The sequence below is a fragment of the Cucumis sativus genome, chromosome 3 (genome assembly GCF_000004075.3).
Source record: "Cucumis sativus cultivar 9930 chromosome 3, Cucumber_9930_V3, whole genome shotgun sequence".
In the NCBI taxonomy this organism is placed as follows: domain Eukaryota; kingdom Viridiplantae; phylum Streptophyta; class Magnoliopsida; order Cucurbitales; family Cucurbitaceae; genus Cucumis; species Cucumis sativus.
Genome location: NC_026657.2, coordinates 36,358,885 through 36,380,611, shown reverse-complemented (window position 1 = coordinate 36,380,611; position 21,727 = coordinate 36,358,885). Strand labels below are relative to the sequence as shown.

Here is a 21,727-nt window from a genome sequence, read left to right as displayed (position 1 = left end):
CATCAGAGACAATCGTCATCAATCTAGCATTTTGAATTTAAGAGTTTGCATGTATTTAAGATTATGCATTGTTGGTAACTAAATTCCATAATACGACGTTGAAGATGATGACTGATATTATGTTTCTGATGACTGTGTGACTGTGTGAGTTCGACAGGACCACCAATATGTCATGTTTATGTTTATGAGTGGTCCGACGGGATCACTATAGTCTGATATCATAGGTGTTTCTTTAGGTCACCGATAGATGAGAGTGTTCCTTTGGAATCACTAGCTAGATTGTGTGTTCTATCAAGCACACGATAGTTACAACCCAATATCATAGGTGTTCCTTCGAATTCACCGTTAGATGAGAGTGTTCCTTCTAGATCACTAGATTACGTATGTTCTATCGGTTACACGATAGTTTTAGATACCTCCTTATAAAATCTTAATAGGAAGTCAACATACACCTAGCGAGACGAGTAGTGTGTCCCTTACTTAGTATATTTTATATACTCACTCTTTTCTATGTTTAATATTTCAGGCAAAGGTATAAAGGATCTGGAGAGTTGGTGAGCGACACGAATGGTTCTTGACATGTCACATGGGGACTCAGTTTTGCTTCCACGTATATGTACAAGTTGTTTAGTATTTTGGTTTTAGACATTTTTAATTCAATTTTTATCTTATTTATTTAAGTTTATTTTATTTTAAAAAAATGTTAGTACCCATGATCTTTCGAACATTTATTTGATATTGGTTTTATTATAAAAAAAAATTAGTTTTCCCTTTTTGAGAAAGTGTATTTTGTTATTGGTCTTTTGAGTAATGACCTTAACTTGATATAAAGAGTTTAATTGCGTTACATAGAGGATAAAGATGTTCGATCTCCTCTCTTAATGCCCATTCTTCTATTCAAACAAGAGTTATTGTTCACATTAGAAGAGTTTAGAGTATAAAGAGGAAGAATTAAAATCACCATTATGATTTTTAAAATTCCCAACATCTACTTAGTCAGAAGGCCAAATGACCCAATCAAATTTTCTTGGGTGATACATTCTTTGTGAGATTGAGACACATCCTCACATACAGTCCTAAAACATAACACCATATTTCTTTTTCGTATCACTTTCTCTCAAATTTAATTCAAATGTTCTCAACGATCCAAACAATTCATCAAGTTTCATTGTAGAGACATTGTTTACTTCTTCTATGGTTGTGACTTTCATGTTGAAGGGCTGAGAAACTGATTGCAACACTTTTCTTACAAGTTTAGAAGAGGAACGATATGATCAGTTGACTTCACGCCATCTCTCAAGTTGAGTGTAGATGATCTAGGAGGGGGGATGACAGTTAGATCATTTAAGTAATATGAAACTAGTCCATCTTAGGGGTTGAAATTAAATTGGTTTTGGGAATGATGGAGTTGTGTTCTTTGGATCTTGTTGTTTAACATGATTCATAGACCCAATGCCATGGATTTCATATTACTTTGTGTCTATTTGATTGTCCATTTCTTGACGAATTAAGACAAAAATACAAACATTAAGAATAATTTTTTTATAAATTAGCCTAAAAGAAATGAACAGTACTAACATAAAAGTAAACGAAAAAGGTTTTGAAAATGGTGGTTAATCTTGATCTTAAAATTGTAAATTAAAGTAAATTCTGTAAGTTGAGTAATAGTTGACATATACATTCTTTTAGGGTGTGAGGTCTAAATTTACGGCATCTGCGTTACTCAAGAACAAAAAAAGTCGCAAAGTGAATAGCGAATAGATAACAACGGAAACAATCTCTTGAATCTGTGATGGATTGTGTCAAAACCAAGGCAAATGGGGACGATATGCTTTTAGGTGATCTTTTATTGAGATTTTGGTCACTTTTGATAATCAAAATTCAAACCTTGCATCCATTTCAAGGTGAGATTAGTCAACAATCCATAACTTTAGAAATATTTTAATTTGTTCAAAAAAAAAACCTTTTGTTTTTTCTATAGTCAATGTTTTGGGATTTTAGTAAGCACGTCTCATTTTATAAAACTCAACTAAAATCTGACTCAATAGTTTAAAAACATCTTTTGTCAAATGACTCATTGCTACAATTAAGGTCTTTTTTTAGTCGATGGAGTGTTAGACCAATGATATATAGAAAAGTTAAAGAAATTAAACTCGCTATCTCAAAATTTTCTAACCAAGGTTAACAGCACTAACTAAAGTGGCATAAATGATAAACACTTATAAATATTGATAGACTTCTGTCAATGTTAATGTCATCAAAATTAACCGTCCATAATCCTTATGTAAAAAAATTAATTAGTATTTATAATTTAATGAACAAGCTTTGGGCTTCAATCGGTTTATGTTAATCTACATGTGTGACAACTTTTCGTTTGATCTTAGTAATATATTTTTTATCGTAAGAATTAAGGGGGAAGCAAAGATTTGTATAAAAAAAAGTTGTGAGAATAGAAAGATTTAAAGAGTAAGGGTTGAAGAAAATAAAGAAGAATAAAAGAAAAGTTAGAAAAAAGAAAAGGATGTGGAAAAAAGATGTTGAGATGAATATGATATTGTGTAGAGTAAAACCTAGGGAAGAAGTAGAATAAGAAAGGACAAAAAGGGAGAGAGAAAAGAATTGGTATTCTTTACACAAACGGAAGGAGTCAAAGAGAGTTTTCTTATTTTCTTATTTGTTTTTTCAAAGCATAATGTCACCCTCACCCATATTATTATTATTATTATGTTATATTAAGAGATTGTGTAGAAAGTTTCAAACTACTCACTGAATCAATACATAACATAAACAATTTTACCTTACAATACTTATTTCTTTTTGTTCGTTTACTTACCTTTGACTACCCAATCGTTTAGATTTGGTTATTCAAATTTAAACGATCAAATTTAAACATTCATGTATCAAAAAATGTTGAAAAAAAAATAGTATAGAAAAAAATAGTCAAATCCAAAGAATCGTCTTCCAAATATATTGAATGCTAGATGTCAATTAATTACATGACATCTTTTGTATTTTTATTTGTGGACTTGTGAGTTTTTGTTTTGTTTTTTAAATTATTCTATATTGTGTAATTTTTTTTACCATTTTGTTATATTTTTAAAAAGACCCGTATTTGTAATTGTCTAATTTCAATTATTTCTATAAAAAAAAAAATTTGTAAAATTTAAATTTAGTTCTTAACCTTACTTTGTTGTTGTTTTAAAAAAATTGCTTTATTTCTCATACTTAACATTTTTAATTTGTATTTAAAATTTTTAAGAGTATATGGTATGGAAATTATTATTGTTGTTTAATTAATTTTAGTGGAAAATAATTTTAAGATAAAAATTTAAAACTTTTATTGAGAGGATAGAAACTGAAATTACAGTCTAAAATTGATCAAACTTAAATTTATAAGAACCAAAATTTTAATATTCTAGAATATAAATTCAAATTATATACGCAAGGCTATTTTTTATTTTTTTTAGAAATAGGTCAAGTTAACCAAAAATATTTATAAAATATAATAAAATTTCATATTTATTATTGATAAACTTTTTTCTACTCATATTAATTGATATTGATAAAAATCTTAATTTTTTTTAAAAAAATCTACCAATATCTTTCAAATTCTTGTTATATTTTGTAAATTATATTTTCATTTTCAATTTATAATAATTTTTTATTTAAATCAAATTTGTCTTTCAATATATTTATGAAAATTTATTTTAAATGACAACTTCTAAAAAATATAAGTACAAATATAACAAAGTATTTAAGCCACTCTCTAGAGCAAGACAAACCACTATCTATGTCTATCATGATAGAGATAGTAGTCTATCTTAGTTTATCATCGTCCATTGTAGAAATGCGATATTTTGCTATATTTTCTAAATAGTGTAAATAATAGATAGTAATTATTTAATACTTTTTAACCATATTAGTTTCTTTGATTCTGTTTAATTATATTTATGGGAGTGTTGATTCATCAAATAACGCTTTAACTAGTTGAACTATATTCAAATTTGACAAAGCGCCAGAATTATAATTATAGTTTAGAGAAGATTTATATGTAATTACCATTAGCACTAAAATTTTATGTTATCAAATAATTGGTGTCAACCTAAGTACTATAGTTGCACACACGGTTAACGAATACACATACTCATATACACTCGTCCATGTCACAAAAGCAACATCGTATATGTATAGCTCATGTATATATTCTCGACCAAAAAGTTAACTTATTTGTTCAAAATTCTCACTCGGCACATCTTATTAAACTAAAACAAAGGCTACTAGATTACTCCGTCCGAATGAACTTTTATATTTCTAGCTTATTTATATATATTTAATCTTTGTTCACTTTTATTGTTGATAAAATATTTATTAGACTAAACTTAGTTTATCGATAATTGACATGACCTTTTATTTTAGAGAACTATAATCTACTTGATCTGTACGTGTGACTTTAAAACTTTTCTAATTAGCTTATTTCTAGCTTTGTATTTTGATGTATGAAACTTTTGTGTCCTATCAACTAAGGGTCGTTTTACCTTGTCTAAAAGAAAAAACCTCTATTTGGAAAAAAATAATAATAATAATAATGGGAGAGAGTAATCAAAGTCATAGTCTTTTTCTTCAATATAGCAGTTGCAGGATAAGAATTGAACCCATAGGCGAAATTCACAAACATCAAAGTTATAACTTTATTCAATATTCAAAGAAGACGAAACACACAAAACAAGCTGCTAAAGATAAATAGCAGCATATATTTAATTATTACAGATTTTTCCAACCACATAAACTTCTCACACTTAAAAACATTAATTAAAAGCTAATAATATTACATACATATCGATCTCTTCCACACACCCACATAAGAAAACACACATAAATTAAGTAACTGAAACTTTTATTTTATAAAAGGGAAATGATATGGAGAAGGAGATATGTATGATATTGATCATCATATGATAATTATTGTGCATGGTAGTTCTTTTCAACAGTTGAAGTAGCAAAAGCAAGCTCTTCCAGGAAACTGGGCATGGCAAGCTCCATGTGTCGCACCTTCCCAATTCTTGCATTGCCTATCGCAATGCTTCGTGTTCCCGCACCATCCCGACCACGTCTTGCTTCGCCTCTCGCACACCTTTGCCTCCACCACCCCTTGCTTTTCTGATGTGAAAAAAAAACAAAAAAAAACAAAAATCATGTAACTGGTTCATAAAATAATTTTCTTTCTATACAATTTCTTATGTGCTTTGTTAATTACCATTCATGGAAAGCATGAGAGCCAAAAGGAAAAGCAAAGCAACAATCATCTTGGCAGAGTTGCCCACAACCTTGGCCATTTCTAATTGTTTGAATTCTTTATGAATTTTTTGTTTGCAAAAATGCCTATGAAGAGAACACTTGATGGGGATATGTATTTATAGCCAGAGAGGCTGTCCATTTCTATCTCTTTCACTATATTTTATTCTTCAAGTATGAAAAGTTCAAGAATTTTTCATGGAGGAAATTGTGGGACTTTGAATAATATGGGTTTGTGTAAACTTTGTTGGTATTAGGGTTCCAATTTTCGTTTTTATCACCGACGATTTAAATTACATCATAACAAATTTTCACTTCAACGTAGGTTTGAAACATTTATGAAAAAATCATCAGGATAATATTGCATATTTTTAAAGAATATGATATTTATTTAAGGAACAATAAGACTAAATTTAGCGTTTTTATTAGAATAAAAATATTATAAATGGTAACACTTAATATATATTATAATTATTAGGTTAATTTTCATAAATATAACAAATCGGTAAAATATTTAGGGGTAGTTGCAAATTTAGCAATTAAATTTAAATTAATTAAGTATATAGCACAATTTAAAAAAATTTGCAAATATAGCAAAATTTGTCAAATTCTATCAATGATATAAGTCTATCACTGATAGATCATGTTGCAAATATTGGTTCATCACTGATATATCATATGAAGTCTATCAGCGATACAAGTCTATCAGTGATAGTTTTGCTATATTTACAATTTTTTTAAAATATTGCTATATCCTTAATTATTATTACTAAAATAGTCATTCATTACAATTTCCCAAATATTTATTGTTCGTGTTACAAAATGAAAAAGTCCATGAAGCTAGTCGTTTTTTTTAATATTTCAGGTTTGTCTTTTCTTTTCATCGTCTTTCTTCTTTTCCTTTTTTGTGATTTTTTTCTTTTCATCGTCTTTATTTCTTCTTTTTATGCAATTTTTTTTTCAAACTTTTATTTGATTGTTTAACATCGTGTGTCAAATATAGAAGATCATGAAAAAAATTATTGGATATTGGATAGTCAAATCTAAACGATCTTCTATAAAAAATAGTCAAATCTAAATGATTGTGTATCAAAGAATCTTTTTTAAAAAATCGTTTAGATTTGGGTAGCCAAACTTAAACTATAAAATCTACACAATCGTGTACCAAAACGTTCTGAAAAAATCGTCGAGATTTGGCTACCCAAATTTAAGCTATCACATCTAAATGATCGTGTACCAAATATAAACGATCATTTTGAAAAAAATTGTTTAGATTTGACTACCTAAATTTAAACGATCAAATCTAAATATCTTCCTAAAGAAGATAAGATGTCAACAAAAAATTGTCATATAATGGATGTTCCAACACGATAGAATTCTACTTTCATTATGTTGGATGGAGCAATTAAGTGTCAAAAGATGTTGAAAAGATTAGAAGGGCATGATCCTAGTTATTTGCCAAATGATGATATTCCTACTGCTAAAGATTGGAATAATGCAAAAGTATTTGTAAAGTTTCTAAAGACATTTTCAAAGGTAACAATGAAGTTTTTTGAATCTATGTTTGTGACTTCAAACATATTTTTTCACAAACTTTGTTTGATCCAAGAAATAATTTGTGAATACTCGTTGTATGAGAATTCATTATTGAGTCGGGTAACATTAAACATGCAAACAAAATTCAATTAGTAGGGGTATAACTACAAGTGAGAAGACTAGTTTATTATTATATGTTTCGGTAGTTTTTGACCCTAGGTACAAGTTGACTTATGAAAATTATTTTTTTGATGAATTTTTGGAGGAAGATAGTGAAAAAAAATGGACGAATAAGGTTGAAGAAGCATTTCATCGATTGTGTGATGATTATTATATGAAAATGTCAATGTCAAAAGAAAAATATTCACAAACACAATCATGTACTCCTATCGAAGGATTTGGCTTTCAAAGTCAAAGTGAAGTACCTTCTATCTCATCTAGTGGGTCTTATAAGGCACGTGTTGCTGTTTATGATAGATTTAAACAATATATGGATTCAATTGCTCCACCACAACGTACCAAGATGGGTCCTCAAAGGAGGCTAGAAATATATGTTGGATTTGATTCCCCATCAATTATTAAATATCTTGAACCATTAATGGGTGATGTGTTTATTGCACGATTTGCTGATTGACATTTTAATGAGACAAAATTTTCAACATTAGGGAAAGGAACTCAAAAAATGAAAAAAGAAAATACATGAAATGTATCATTATTGTCTCATTTGGATCCTCGTACAAATCAATGTGAACTTGAAGTTTAAAAAATAATTTATTTGCAAAATATAACAAATCAGTTACCAAATGCATTTGTAGATGTAGAGAAAGTAACTAAATTACATATATATAGCAATTGCAAATGTCCCATCAAAGATATTGATATCCCAACACAACACGTTGACATTAATGAATATGGAACAGCCAGAAGCATGGTAGATGAGTAGGTTTCAAGGATAAAAATCCTTGAAAAAGAAATTGAGTCAATAACTCAATTAAGGATGCAGATGTTCTAGAAGAAATTCAAATTTTACTTCAGACAAAAATGTCGAAGAAAATAAAGCAACTGAAGATAATAACGAGATTTCGATAAGCTATGTCGTGATAGAAAAAAATGGAATCGAACTATGTACTTATTGACAACATTTTTTCATAAAATCTTGCTCTTGATATTATATCAGAAAATGAGAATTCTAAACCAAACGCTATTGAAGAATGTTAACAAAGAAAAAATTGATTTTTATGAAAAGAAGCAATTGAGACAAAATTAAATTCACTTTCCAAACGTCAGGTTTTTGGACTAGTAGTCCAAACACCAAAAGGTGTCACACCTGTGGGATATAAATGAGTATTTGTGTGAAAAAGAAATGAAAACAATGAGATCACAAGATATAAAGCAAGATTAGTTGCACAAGGTTTTTCAAAAACACCTGGTATTGATTATGAGAAGACATATTCTCGAGTAGTGGATACAATCACATTAAGATTTTTAATCGCCTAATTGTGTATGAAAATTTGGATATGCATCTTATGGACGTAGTCACAACATATTTATGTGGATCTCTTGATAATGATATTTATATGAAAGTCTCACAATGATTTAAGATACACAAAACTTAGTAGGATAATGTGGAAGAAGAAATTCATAGGAAACTCAACAATTGGAAATACTCTCATATCTCCAAAGGAGGAAGACTCACGTTGGTAAACTCTTCCTTGTACAACCTACCCACTTACCAACTTTCGGTATTTACTCCAACATCTGTGTAGAAAAGAATCGAAAAGCATTGGAGAAACTTCCTTTGGAAAGAATCCACAAACAACATGGGTTCACATCTAATTAAGTGGTCAAAAGTTACAATCCAAAAGATAAAGGTGGCTTAAGTATCACAAGTATGAAAATAACCAATTTAATTTGCTCTTCTCTGCAAATGGTTATGAAGATTTCAAATGGAACCGAACGCCCTTTGGAGAAAAGTTATTCAAGCAAAGTATCACAGCAAGCATATTGGATATATCCCCCACTAAAAGTAAATCCTGCAGTATAAAAGCTCCGCGAAAAGCTATTGTTAAAGGCCTTAGTGGGTTCAAAAACCATTACAAATGGGACATCAACGATGGTGAGTTTAATTATCTATTTCTGGCATAGTAATTGGCACTCCTTTGATCCTCTGTCCATCCAGTTTCCCAGACTTTTAGGTCCTTTGTCAATTGAAAAATGATTTGATTAAAGAAGTTTGAGATAACTCAAACAAACAGTGGAACATCAACACCGAAAGGCCTTTGAATGATAGAGAAATTGAAACATGAAATCAGATGATAAGTAGTCTCTCTGTTCCATGTGAAAACAAGGGCATCAGTAAGCCTCTTTGGAGCCTAAGCAAAGACAAACAATACTTCATTGCCTCGGTCAAGGAAGCTTTAGCTGTTGCTGATTAATCAAATATCGTAGGCTTTGAACACCTTCACTTCGAAAACCTTTGGAAGTCTACAATTCCAAAAAAAAATGTAAATTCTTTATTTGGTCCATATCATTCATGGGGAATCAATACAATGGAGGTTCTGCAAAAGAAAAACCCAAGTACTTGTCTCAACTCACATTGGTGTGCTCTTTGTAACTAAAGTAATGAAGAGATAAACCACCTTCTATTATAATGCAGATTAGTTGTCTTCTTATGGAACCGCTTACTCCATTATACAAACCACTCCTTCAGAGCTGTTGAGGCTAAATCTCTCTGCCTTGAAATTTGTCAACTTGGCCAGAATAGCAAACGTAATATCATACTTTTTAATGTTGTTGTTGCTATTCTTTGGAGCTCTTGGATGAAAAGAAACAATCGGATCTTCCAAAAACAAAAAAACATGCTAAACTTATGGGAAGATTCTTTTAACTATATTGGCTTGTGGGTAGATACAAACTATTGAAAGACGACAAACCACAAATCATAGCTTTAAATGTTAGGGCCCAAATCAACTAATCCTATTAGAGCTCTTCTCCAACCCTACTTGTAGTACTTTTCTTGGTAATAAAATTCTCGTGTTAGGGCTATGCCCTCTCACCTTATTTCCTCTTCAAAAAAAATCCAACCAATTATGTTATAATTTCATAACCAACCGAGAAAAACACACCATGTTTCAATAATTCGGCTACCTAATCTATGTATTTCGTTACATCTATAAACTTGAGATACATTGAATTAAAATAAACGATTTATGAAATACATTGTACTCAAGGAAAAACGAGAATATTAGAAAAGAGTTGAGCATATGTGTGACACAGTTTTGCGAAAACAAAAATTACTCCCCACATTTTTGCCAAAATTCCAACCGCGACCACAATTGCTTTTTTCATTCCTATAAATATCTCAAATTTGAACAGTTGGACATCATTTGGTAACTAGTTTTTCTTTTGTTTTTGTTTTTTTTTCCACACAAAGTCATTTTTTTTCTTCCCATTTCGTATAACGATTTGTATATATTTCAAGTACAATTGAATTCTTAACCAAGTTCTAAAAACAAAAACAAGTTTCTAAAAGCTATTTTTTTAGTTTCTATTTTTAAAACTATTGATAAAAAATATATAATAAATAAAAGAAAGTTGAGAGTGAAAGTAGTATCAAAACTCAATTTTAAAAAACACAATAGTTGGATTGAATCAAAAATGTTTTACCAAAATCATAATAATAAATTAAAAAGTATATAAAATAAGTTTTTCTAAAAAAGTAACAAAGTTGATTTGGGCGACCACATCGGCCATGATTTGTGGGACTTGTGAGTGGGTAGTTGTTGAGAGAGAGTTTCAAAATGGTAAAAAGGTCATAGTCTTCCAACCAATCTTTTTGAAAAAATTAATACATAAATCTTCTTTCATTTCTTTTTTGCTTTAAAATATTATTTAACTTCATGTATTTTTAAATTCACTAATGCTAACTAATTTGTAAATTAGGTCTTATAGTTGGTTTCTAGCTAATTGATTTTTCTTTAAACCACACCTTTTATAAATTGTGAAAATATCTTTGCATGGAGTATTTTTCTTATACCAAAATTATTATTCTTATCATTATTATTATTTAACCAATTTTTATTCAAATGAAATAAAATATTTAGGGACAAGTCATAGCTTTTGAGAAAATCCTATAATAGGTTTTTATAGTGTTTTGTGCAAAGATATTCAACCCATGCTATAAAAAGTCTGATAGCTTTTCTAAATGCTATGACATACTAGACTTTTTAAAGCATTTTGTAAAAGCTATAAATATAAACTTTAAATAGCACATTTGTCTTTGTAAAATAAAAGATAGCAATTTAAGAAAGCTATAAAATTATTTTTATCACAAAAAAAATGTATTGTTGTTTGTGTATCATATTATTTATTTTCCGCTAACTTCACAGTTTTTTCTTTTCATTTTTAGAAACTTTTATAGGAGCTTCTCGATCAACAGTAGATTTAGTATAAATTCATCATTGTTCTCGACTATGTCCATATTGCTATTATTGTATTTTATATATATCCTCGCTACATAGTAAAAGTCCAATATAAAAATATTTTTACTCCACCCAATCAAAATGTGCTTACATATCTAAATAACTGAACAAGAGAACTAACATGATGCCTATATATAAAACACCCATAGCTAGAAATAGATACCAAATTGGAGCTAAATTTTTAAGTATTTGACATCTTCCTCGTGTTTCTTTTGGAGTAGAAGTTGTGCGTTAAACAAGGCTCTCCCTACTTTTTCATTTCCTGGTGTCTTTCCAAACAAAACCTTACAGTCTTGCCTACTTCCGAAAAGAATTAAGACGATAATTTCTCACTCGATAGTATGAGAGTTTGAGCAAAATAAATAAGATAATAAACACTACCCGAAAGTCATCATAAATACAGTTGAACTGAAACGCAGAGAGGAGAAGAAGGTGATCAAAGAGGTTTAAGAACATCTACCGGGGATCTAACACGAGACTAAGCTTTCATACAGTTAAAACAAACGAAGTTGAGAAGAAAATGTGAGGAACCCGAAAAACGGAAACAAAAAACAAAAGTGAAGAGAAAGCCCAATTAATAAAAAGAACAAAGGGAAGAAGGAAAGAGGAGAGAAAAGGTGTGTTTTTCATAAATGGAGATGAAAAGGAAAGTATGTGAAAAGGGAAAAAGATGACTGACGACGGCGACCAGATCGGAGAAAGAACTTCTTCTCTCTGTTGGTTGGTATCAAATTGGGTTTATTGCCTCCAAATCCAATAACGAGGAGTGCACAAAACGATAATAGAAGGGAAAAGTGAAGTAAAAGAAGGGTTTTGGAGGGGGTTACGAGATTATTTTTTCAAATGAGTTAATGCGCAGAACCAAATTTTTGGATTTTCACCTTTAGCGTTTGTTTTTCCTGAGATTTTAAAAATGCTCTAACCAAAAGCTATGAAATGTTGTGTTACTTGTAGTGCATATACATTTATGATGTAAACCATCTTGTTTTAGTGGGAAACAACAGGCAAGGCCATTTTATTTTGATATGAAGAGGAAGACACACACACAAACAAGCTGCTAAAAAGATAAATAACAGCATATTTATCACAAAAACCACAATACACATTTTTCTAACTACATAGACTTCTCACACTTAAAAACATTAATTCATATAGAGATCCTTCACACACACATAAGAAAACACAAAGTTTTTATTTTTTTAAAAAAAGGGGAATGATGTCGAGATGGAGATTAACATCATCAAAATTCATGAGGAATTATTGCATGGTTTTCAACAGTTGTAGTAGCAATAACAAGCTTTTCCAGGAACGTGATCGTGGCAAGCTCCATGATCTGCACCTTCCCAATTCTTGCATTGTTTGTCGCAATGGCTCGTGATCGCGCAATATCCCGACCACGTCTTGCTCCGCTCCTTACACAACATTGCCTCCACACCCCCTCCCTTTTCTGTGGTCACCGTGAGCCACAAAAGAGAAAAAGAAAACAAAAACAAAAATTATGCTGTATACAAATTAGATAAGTTTCTTTTTAATTATGTGTACTTTCTTATGTGGTTTGTTTTTAACAATAATTTAAAAATTTTATTGTCACCAAAATTTTGTTTGAGATAAGAAAATTAAGAGTGGGGGAAAGGGTTGATAAATAGTGGTGTAATTAATTACCATTGATGGAAAGCATGAGAGTAAAAAGAAAAAGCAAAACAACCATCTTGGCAGAGTTACCCACAACCTTGCCCATTTCTAATTATTTGAATTCTTGATGAAATTTGTGTTTGCAAAATGCTCCCATGAAGATACGGATTTATAGCTTCAGGCTGCCCACTTCTACTTATTTCCAACCAAAAAGCAACTTTTTATTGTAATTAATTTTAACTTGAAGTTCTCTTTTTTTATAATACATTTGTAAAATAAATGTTATCACACTTATTTGTATGTCGATGATATTAATAATAAAACTCAGACGGATATCAATATTATTGGCGTCAATTTATGATACAGAACTTCAACAAATATCAATGATATTCATCTATTAGTGACATCCACACAATATATATCAATGATATCAACCATTGAGATAGATAATATATATATGCCAATAATATCTAACTATAAAATTTAGATAGATAATATTAGTCTATGAATATGACATTGTATCTGTGAGGTAGATGATAGAACTTATATTAGACTGTCTATCTATTGTGATACTAAGTTTCTTGTGCTTTCTAAATTAATATAGGTTTTAGTAATATTATTTGTTTTTTTCATGCAGCTGATACACCTTACTTTCTTCCTTCTTTTCAATAATTTAAAATAAGGGTTAAACTTTTCCAATGATTGTGTTTTATGGTGGACAATTGGAATCACAATAAGTCATATGATAATTATGAGATCACTAAGAATTAGTGGATGGAGAGATAAGCACCAGACTGTTAAAAGAGGCAAAATGTCACATCTAATTATACATTATCTTCTATCGCTAATATCATTCAAAATCCTCAAATTGTGCACTACACATTTGAGTCTATCTATTATAATGTTAATGTTAGTAAACTCGAGTGTTCTAACATCCGATTTTCCCTATTCTTCAAATAGGTTTAGTTTTTGTTATTTTTGTCATATTTTCACCTTATTTTACTACCTATTCCAATAATTTCTAATTTTTGTTTTAAATTAGTTAAATAACAATAATAACGATAGTTATAGCAATGCATAAAAATATTTAGAAAATATAGCAAAATTTGATATTCTTTCGACGATAGCAAATTAAGAAGTCGATAACTCTATAATTATCGTATGATAACCCTCCGATAGCCCTATGATTACCGTATGATATTATTGATTTTGTCATATTTGGAATATGCAAAAAATAGGTGTTATTGGCTGTTTTTTCTAAATATTTGTTATATTTGTACATACTTTTATAGTTTTGTCACTTACAATCACTTCTATATTTGTAAAGGAAAACTTTTGTAAATGAAAAAACTAATGTAAATATTTACAAATATAGTAAAATTCTACACTCTATCAATCAAATATACGGATGGATATTGATAGACTTCCATCAATTTTTATCATCGTCACCAACCGATATTAATAAAAATTTGTATTATTAATAAAACCTAAAATTTTGGTATGTTTATAAATATTTCAATTTGATTTTGTTATATTTAAAAATGTCTCATTTTAAAAACAAATATTAGTAGATATTATTAGAAAAAATCAATCATAAACAAACTATAAAAACTAATTTTCATATTAATTGATAGTACAAAATTTAAAATTAAATAGATGAACTAAAAAATTATATTAACCAACAAAAAAAATCAAACAAGAATTATGCACTACATTTGCACATATTAAAGGTTGGTGGTAGACTTTGACTTTTTTTTACCTAGAATACCATTTTGAACCTATCTCCCACACCTACCCACTCACACAATGATCATCCCCATTTTGGTCATCGAATTATATAGTTTTAGGGTTGCTTTGAAAACTATTTCAATAAATAGAATACTTCCAAAACTATTTATAAAAATATCACCAATTTTAACCATAACTCTACTCAAACAAATAATTTCAAAATGTTTACTGTTTCAAACTAAATTTTGGAAAACAGAAGTAACGCATTATTCTTAGTCAATAAGTTGTTTTAGTTTTGTTTGGCCAAACGCAACTTATTCCTTGGTTGTGGCAAAGGAGAATAGCATTCAACATATTGCATTTCCTGCCACATTCTTTAGTGCATATCAGTAAGTTATCATATTGATTTAGAAATTTCAGTATGTGTTTGCCTTAGCTTATACCCTTCTTTAATCATTAAAAAAATTAGCAGTTTCATGATTGATTGATTAGGTTCCTCTTAATATAGTTTTCTAGGGCTTGTGCATGTGTGTTGGTTTGTACCATTTTTCTATTATAAAATTTAGTTGGTTAATGGTTGATTGATCCAGATTATCCTTTGAACATATATTTTTACTGAAAACATCAAGGTTGGCAATTTCTTTTTACAAGCTAGCCTCTTATCAGTTCCACAAAGTTTACGTCAACAAAATGTCTATTTTAGGTTTCAAAACTCCATTAAATGCTATAATGATGTTTTCTCACCCTCCAAATTGAACTACATTGTTTTCCATTAATCTGTCACGTTCTATTGATATAAAAGTATTCTCCAATTTTATTTTTGTTGTCTGTATATTAAAGATGATTTATTTTTTTTTGAACTGATAAATTCTATTGCAGGTTGTTGTTTTAAGAATTATTTTGGTGAAACTTATTTGGAGGCTTCATCAAGTATTTAACGCCCAAAAAGACGTAATTATTGAGAGTTAGAGAGTCTTGTAGTTAGTAATGGAGAGTAATTTGTGGAAATAGCCATATACTACTCTTGTTAGTGTGAATTAGTTAATTGTGTGTTTATTGAAAGTTGAGTTGTGTATACAAATATTATACTACTTATTGTTATATAATATTATTGTAATTTTTGTGTATTATTGCCAATTATTCGCAATTTCTTCATTTCCTTTTTCAAAATTTCTTCCTTCTTCGTCATCCTATATGATTGTGTATCAAATCTAAACAAGTAGTCGTATATCCTAGATAAATAGAGATAGATAGATCTATCCCAGATAAGTAAGTGATAAATTTAAATGATCTTGTACCAAATTTAAATAGACGTTTACCAATATTTAAACAATTTTGATACAAGAGCGTGAACCAAGATTGTTTAGATATTGGTACACGATCATTTAAATTTTAATAAAAAATGGCTCGGGGGGATGTTAACAAATTGGTCTACTACATAAACGAGACTTCATAAGTTCAGGGACTTGAGAACGGAACAAAAGACGGAGGGACTCAACCGTCTTCCGAAAAGGGATGCAATGATATTTTGTACTCGTGTATACCAATATCTAAACGACCAGTCGTCGTCTATCCCAAATAGACAAAGATAGTCACTATCACTGTCTATCCTAGATAGATAAGTGATAAATTCAAATGATCGTTTATCAAGATTTGAATGATAGTGTACCTATTCTAAACGATCTTTTAGACTATATTATGTCGTTGTTTAAATTAGAAGCTTTTTGTGTGCATGTGTGACTGATTAATCACGACATATATTTGTTATTTCATGAAACTTAAGATCATGAAAATGTAATATAAACTTAGAGTACACTTGTTTTACTAAGAGAAAAGCGTAGATGTTGCCCGATTATTAACACCAGGCAAACCTTACTACCTTTAACCCAAACATGCTTTCACTCATTTTTTTTCTTTTTTCTTTTCATTTTGAGCTAAGATTTTCTCTTCTCTTTTATTTTTTAGCGCATTCATCACCTTTTTCATGTGATTGCTTTTGCTTCATTCTTTTCTTTCTTTAGCTTTATTTCTTTTTCTTGGACTAGCAAGGCTTTTACTTTGCTTCTATTTTTTCCAGTTAGTTATAGCTTATCGTCCCTAATCTAGGATTAACCTAAAATAAGATGAGTTATTCGACCTTTCGAAGCGACAACAAAGATTTAGTAAGACTATGCCCTTTTCTAAGGATCGAATGCGTTCCAAATGAGACTTGCCAAAGAATTAAAAAAATGCTTGGGATGACAAGAGAAATATTTTCAAAATGGACTCAAAATCGTGAGTGCTCCCTTTCTACTTAAGATCATGCAAGCTTAGAAAAGAAAAGTATATCATGAACCATCATAGTCAACAACTAAGCAACAAAAGAGAACATTCATGCAATCAAACAATCAATCAATCATTTCATTATTTTCATTCATGCATTCAATCATCATAGAACCACATATTCTAGCTCAAGTGCTCAAGGATTATGCATGAATTTATCATAAAAGCACAACTCAAAAATGTGAAAATGTGACAAAAATGTACAAAATGCAAACAAACTAAACCAAAACACCCTTGACTTTCAAATCATGCATGCTTTGTCCTTAAAGCATAAGATTTAAATCTAAAGCATAAGAACAAACAAAGGGAATGAAACGCTCCCTTGGCTTTGGGCATGTGCACTTAAATTGAGCTTGGTTTAGCAACTTACGAGCTTTATTTCATTTTTCTTATTGTTCTTGTAAATAAAAAAAATATTCAAAGTTCTCCTAATTATTTGCAAACTAAAAACTAGAAACTTAATCTAAAGACTAAGAAAGCAAGTAAATTTGATGCATGGTTAATTACCTTCAGGAAGGGTAAATTTTTAAGATTGGTTGCTCGACCATATGTTTTTCTTTCAAACTTTAAGTGTAAGAAGGGAGGGTTAAGGTCAAAGTAGAACATGTCCATTAACCTTGAAGATTTTTCTTATGTCAAAACTTTTAATATTAACTACATCAAAAGGAGAAATGTTAGTGATAACAAAAGGATCAATCCATTTAGATTTCAACTTACCAGGCATGTGCTCGATAGTGGAGTTGAAAAGAGGAACCTTTTGACCAACTTGGAGGTTCTTTCTTAGAAGATTATTGTCATGCAAACATTTCGTTTTCTCTTTATAAATTCAAGATTTCTCATAAGCTTCAACCTTAACTCTTCAAGCTCTTCAAGATCTAGCAATCTTTTCTCATCGGCTATAGTTAAAGACATATTACATTGCTTGACAGCCCAATAGGCTTTATGCTCCATCTCAATTTGGAAGATGGCATAATGTAATGTTGAGAAGTTTGAATGAGGTAATGCCAATTGGAGTCTTGTAAACAGTTCATTATACCCATAAGACATTGTTCAGGCAAAGACTCCAATCCTTCTTTTTGGGGTTGATGATTTTCTCTAATATGCTCTTAACTTCTCTATTTTGAAATCTCATAAGACATTGTTCAAGGGAAGACTTCAATTCTTTTTGGGATTTATGATTTTCTCTAATATGCCCATTTGTTTGGGGGTGATAAGAAGTCAAGACACGTGTTGGACATCTTACTTCCTCATTAGAATCTTTAATGTCCAACTGGAAAAATGGGTACCTTTATCATTAATATTTGCCCTTGGCATTCTAAAACTAGAAAAAAGTGTTAGAAATGAGAAGTCCTAACATAACAAAGGAATAGTTAGTCCAAGAGGATTGCCTCCACCCACATAGAAACATAATCAACTACTAGAAGAATGTACAAATAACCAAAGTAATATGGAAATGAACCCATAATGTCCATTCCCCATAATCAAGGCATTCTTTTCTTGGGCAATAGCTAGGCACTTGGTATAATTTCGAGAAGCCATTGAGAAAGCAAAAAAAGGGTTTCCTTGCAAGTTTTTCCACTATTTTTTGAAGGAATGAGATGAGGAAATGATCCTCCTTTTGTTACCTCGTTGAGCTTTCTAAAATCAATACACATGAGCCATCCATTTTAAATTCTAGTAGGTACCATCTCACCTTTTTACATTCTCCACAAAAGTCATTTTAGCGGTCTTCTTAAGTATTGCATGTATAGAATTTATCCACATACTGTTTAGAACTAAGTAGATGATTCTTGTCTAGCTCGTTGAGTTTTAAAACCTTTTTAAACACCACCTCTCTCATGGTAGGATTGAGTCTCCTCTGGGGCTGTGTTATGGCCTTTACTCCTTCTTCTAGAGTGATTCTATGCATGCAAAAGGAAGGGTTTATCCCTTTCATATCGTCTAAAGTCCATCCTATAACTTTCTTGCTCATTTTAAGCATCTCTAGTTATGTTTGCTCTTGTTTCAGTGCTAGTTCTTTTGAAAATATCACGTGAAAAGTATTCTTCTCACCTAAGAACACATACTTAAGGTGAGACATAAGAGGTTTAAGCTCAATCCTCTTATATGAGAAGTAGAGAAATTTCATTATCATTCAAATTATCAAAATCAATAGAAGGGGTTATAATTGTTGAAATTTATGTCCTAAAACTCGTAGTTTGTAGCTTAAAATTATATCTATTCAATAAATTAGTTACTGAGGATTTATTAGTGAAAATAGAATATTATAATCTTGAATCCAATAAACTAAGGTCTTGGGACTATCTAGTGTAGACTTGAACTTTATGTAGAGATATAAACGTAGACCAAGTTTGAGTATATAACCCAAATGGTTTATAGTGTATGAATAAGGTTGGACGCCTTATTTTGGAGACACTATGGATGCGGCTCGCTTTGTAGTTAGTACAAATGATGTGATCCATAATCGTTCATGTAGATAAATGAAAGTGGGAGCATCCTATTTAAAAAGTGTACATAAGACTGGAACCATGAAATATTCACTTTTAAGTTATAATACCGTTGACTGTATAAAACTGCCTATTTCATTTATTAATGACTTAGGTAACTTAATCTTAATCCTAAGCTAACTATGAACTTCTATTCACACAGAATTATTCTTAGATTTACATATAGGTGAGGACAGCTCAACAACACTCACTCAATAAGCCTCCCATTTCAGGGGTAAGACTAGGTGGATAGCTAGGGACATAGGGTGTAAGACGAAATTCACTTTCTACCACTTTAGGGTTAGTAGATAGGTTATTATCTTAAGGATTGAATCCAAGTCTTGAACAAGATGTCTCACTCTCTCATTGGGCTGAGAGAGATTCGGTTTTTAGGTTGGACCTTAAACCAATTGTTCAATAGTGGATCAATGAGATTCAAGGAGCAAAATGTAGTCTCGTGGGTAAAACATTTTTTGACCTAATTGAGATTAGAAACAATGTGTGAATGATTAAATTACTAATCATGGTTATATCAGATGGACACAAATATATCTATAGTACTAAGAAAAATGCAACAATGAGACTTTAGTGGAATGACCCATTAGTTAACTAATGTTGATTAGCTCGGTCTAAAAGGATTTAGCCAGTTAACCTCGGATCGTTGAAGCACGTGATCTATAGGTTCATTAGGTTCCCCTACTAGCTCATATGGAATTAACTTAAAACAATATATTGGAATAATTCTAATTGTGAGAGGTTTATGTTTAAATATAAAAAATATTAATACAGGTTAATATTTGAAAGCTCAGAATTGATGAAAATGGTCAAAGTTGTAAAAAGTCAAAATATTGACTTTTGACTTTGAAAAGTCAAACTTTGATCAGTTTTATATTCAAATGTGATTTGAATTTAAAAAAAAATGAATGTGGATTCATGCTCGAAGGTCGGAATTAGTCAAGATAAACAAAATGGTAAAAAAAAACCCAAATGTTGACTTTTGACTTGAAAATTCAAAGTTTGACTTTGATTTAAAAGATAAAATGACCATATTGCCCTTGGACTAAGTTAGTGGAAAAATCCAATATTTTGTTGGATAACCTCAGTAACACTTAGTGGGATAGGTGGCTACATGAGATGTAAACATCTAGCCCACTAAGTTTCATTAATGGTTAGTGGAATGCTAGATGTTGAGATTTTATGAACAAATTACATCATTATTTTTTCATGTAATTTGTTTATAAATATCTTCTTTTTTCAAATTGTTAAAAACTTTTGCAATTTCTGTAATTTGGAATTACATTTTTTTCTCTGTCGATTCACAACCCTAAACTTCCACCTCCAAATTTCATCTCTCTCAACTTCCTCCACCTTACAGGTTCCACATCTCTCTGTCGATTTATCTATGTAATTACCTCTTACTTCTTAAGTACCACTAGTCCTCTAATGAACAATCAATTTATGATCTAAGTATAAGAAAAATCCTTCTCAAACTAGTGAGAAAGGGGGCTCTATTGTTAAAGACTTGGAGTTAGCACTAAGGAAACACTCATCTAGTTTTCTTAATAACAGAAGAAAGTGAGTTTTATCTTGTGTATCTATGTTTTTAGCTCTTTATTCAATTTCATCTCCAAAATGGTATGATTATTAAGTCAGCGACGTAGGTCACTCTCACCCACATAAATTAAAGGACGATATTTTATAGACAAGAGTTCATAACTTACTCAAAATTGAGATTAAGTTACATATGGTTATTGTTTTGAAATATTAATCTCTTTAATTAGTTAACGATGTACAAAGAGAGATTATATATTTCGTGATTAGGTCTTATACAAATAATTTGTATGGGATACCCTACTTGAATGTTTCATAGTGTTTACTATAATAGGATACAACTTTATCAACATATTATAGACCCTTTAAAATATCATTTGAACATGATCCATTTGTATGTCTCGACACAACTACACATCTTAGATCTTAGTTTATTGAATTGAGTCATGCAAGTGATAAAGTGCAAGTCATAAAATTGAAATAAATAAACCCCATTTTTAAAAATAACATAGCATCCAATTTTTTTCTTAAATAAAAATCAATTCTCTTATTTGATTGGACGCTTGCAAAAAAAAAATTATGATAATAAAGTAAGACATTACATTTTTTAAATTATAAAAATAGTAAATTTAAAAGTTGATAATTGTTTCCGTATGTTGGCACTATCACAAAAATGTATAGAGATGATGGAGTGGTTTT

The 21,727-nt window shown here is 30.1% G+C and overlaps 1 protein-coding gene and 1 long non-coding RNA gene across 2 annotated transcripts; both read right to left on the bottom strand.

The window, feature by feature from the left end:
- Positions 1-4,661: 4,661 nt before the first annotated feature.
- Positions 4,662-5,402, bottom strand: LOC101217065 (defensin-like protein 1). The gene is made up of 2 exons (XM_004150062.3): positions 5,255-5,402; positions 4,662-5,157 (listed from the first exon to the last, which is right to left on the bottom strand). Exons 1-2 carry the CDS (start codon positions 5,331-5,333, stop codon positions 4,982-4,984), a joined length of 255 nt encoding a protein of 84 aa, XP_004150110.1. The 5' UTR covers positions 5,334-5,402; the 3' UTR covers positions 4,662-4,981.
- A 6,892-nt stretch (positions 5,403-12,294) lies between these two features.
- On the bottom strand, positions 12,295-13,109 carry LOC101216831. Its single transcript, XR_969131.2, has 2 exons — positions 12,972-13,109; positions 12,295-12,756 (listed from the first exon to the last, which is right to left on the bottom strand). It is a non-coding gene; the product is annotated as an uncharacterized LOC101216831 (long non-coding RNA).
- Positions 13,110-21,727: the final 8,618 nt, after the last annotated feature.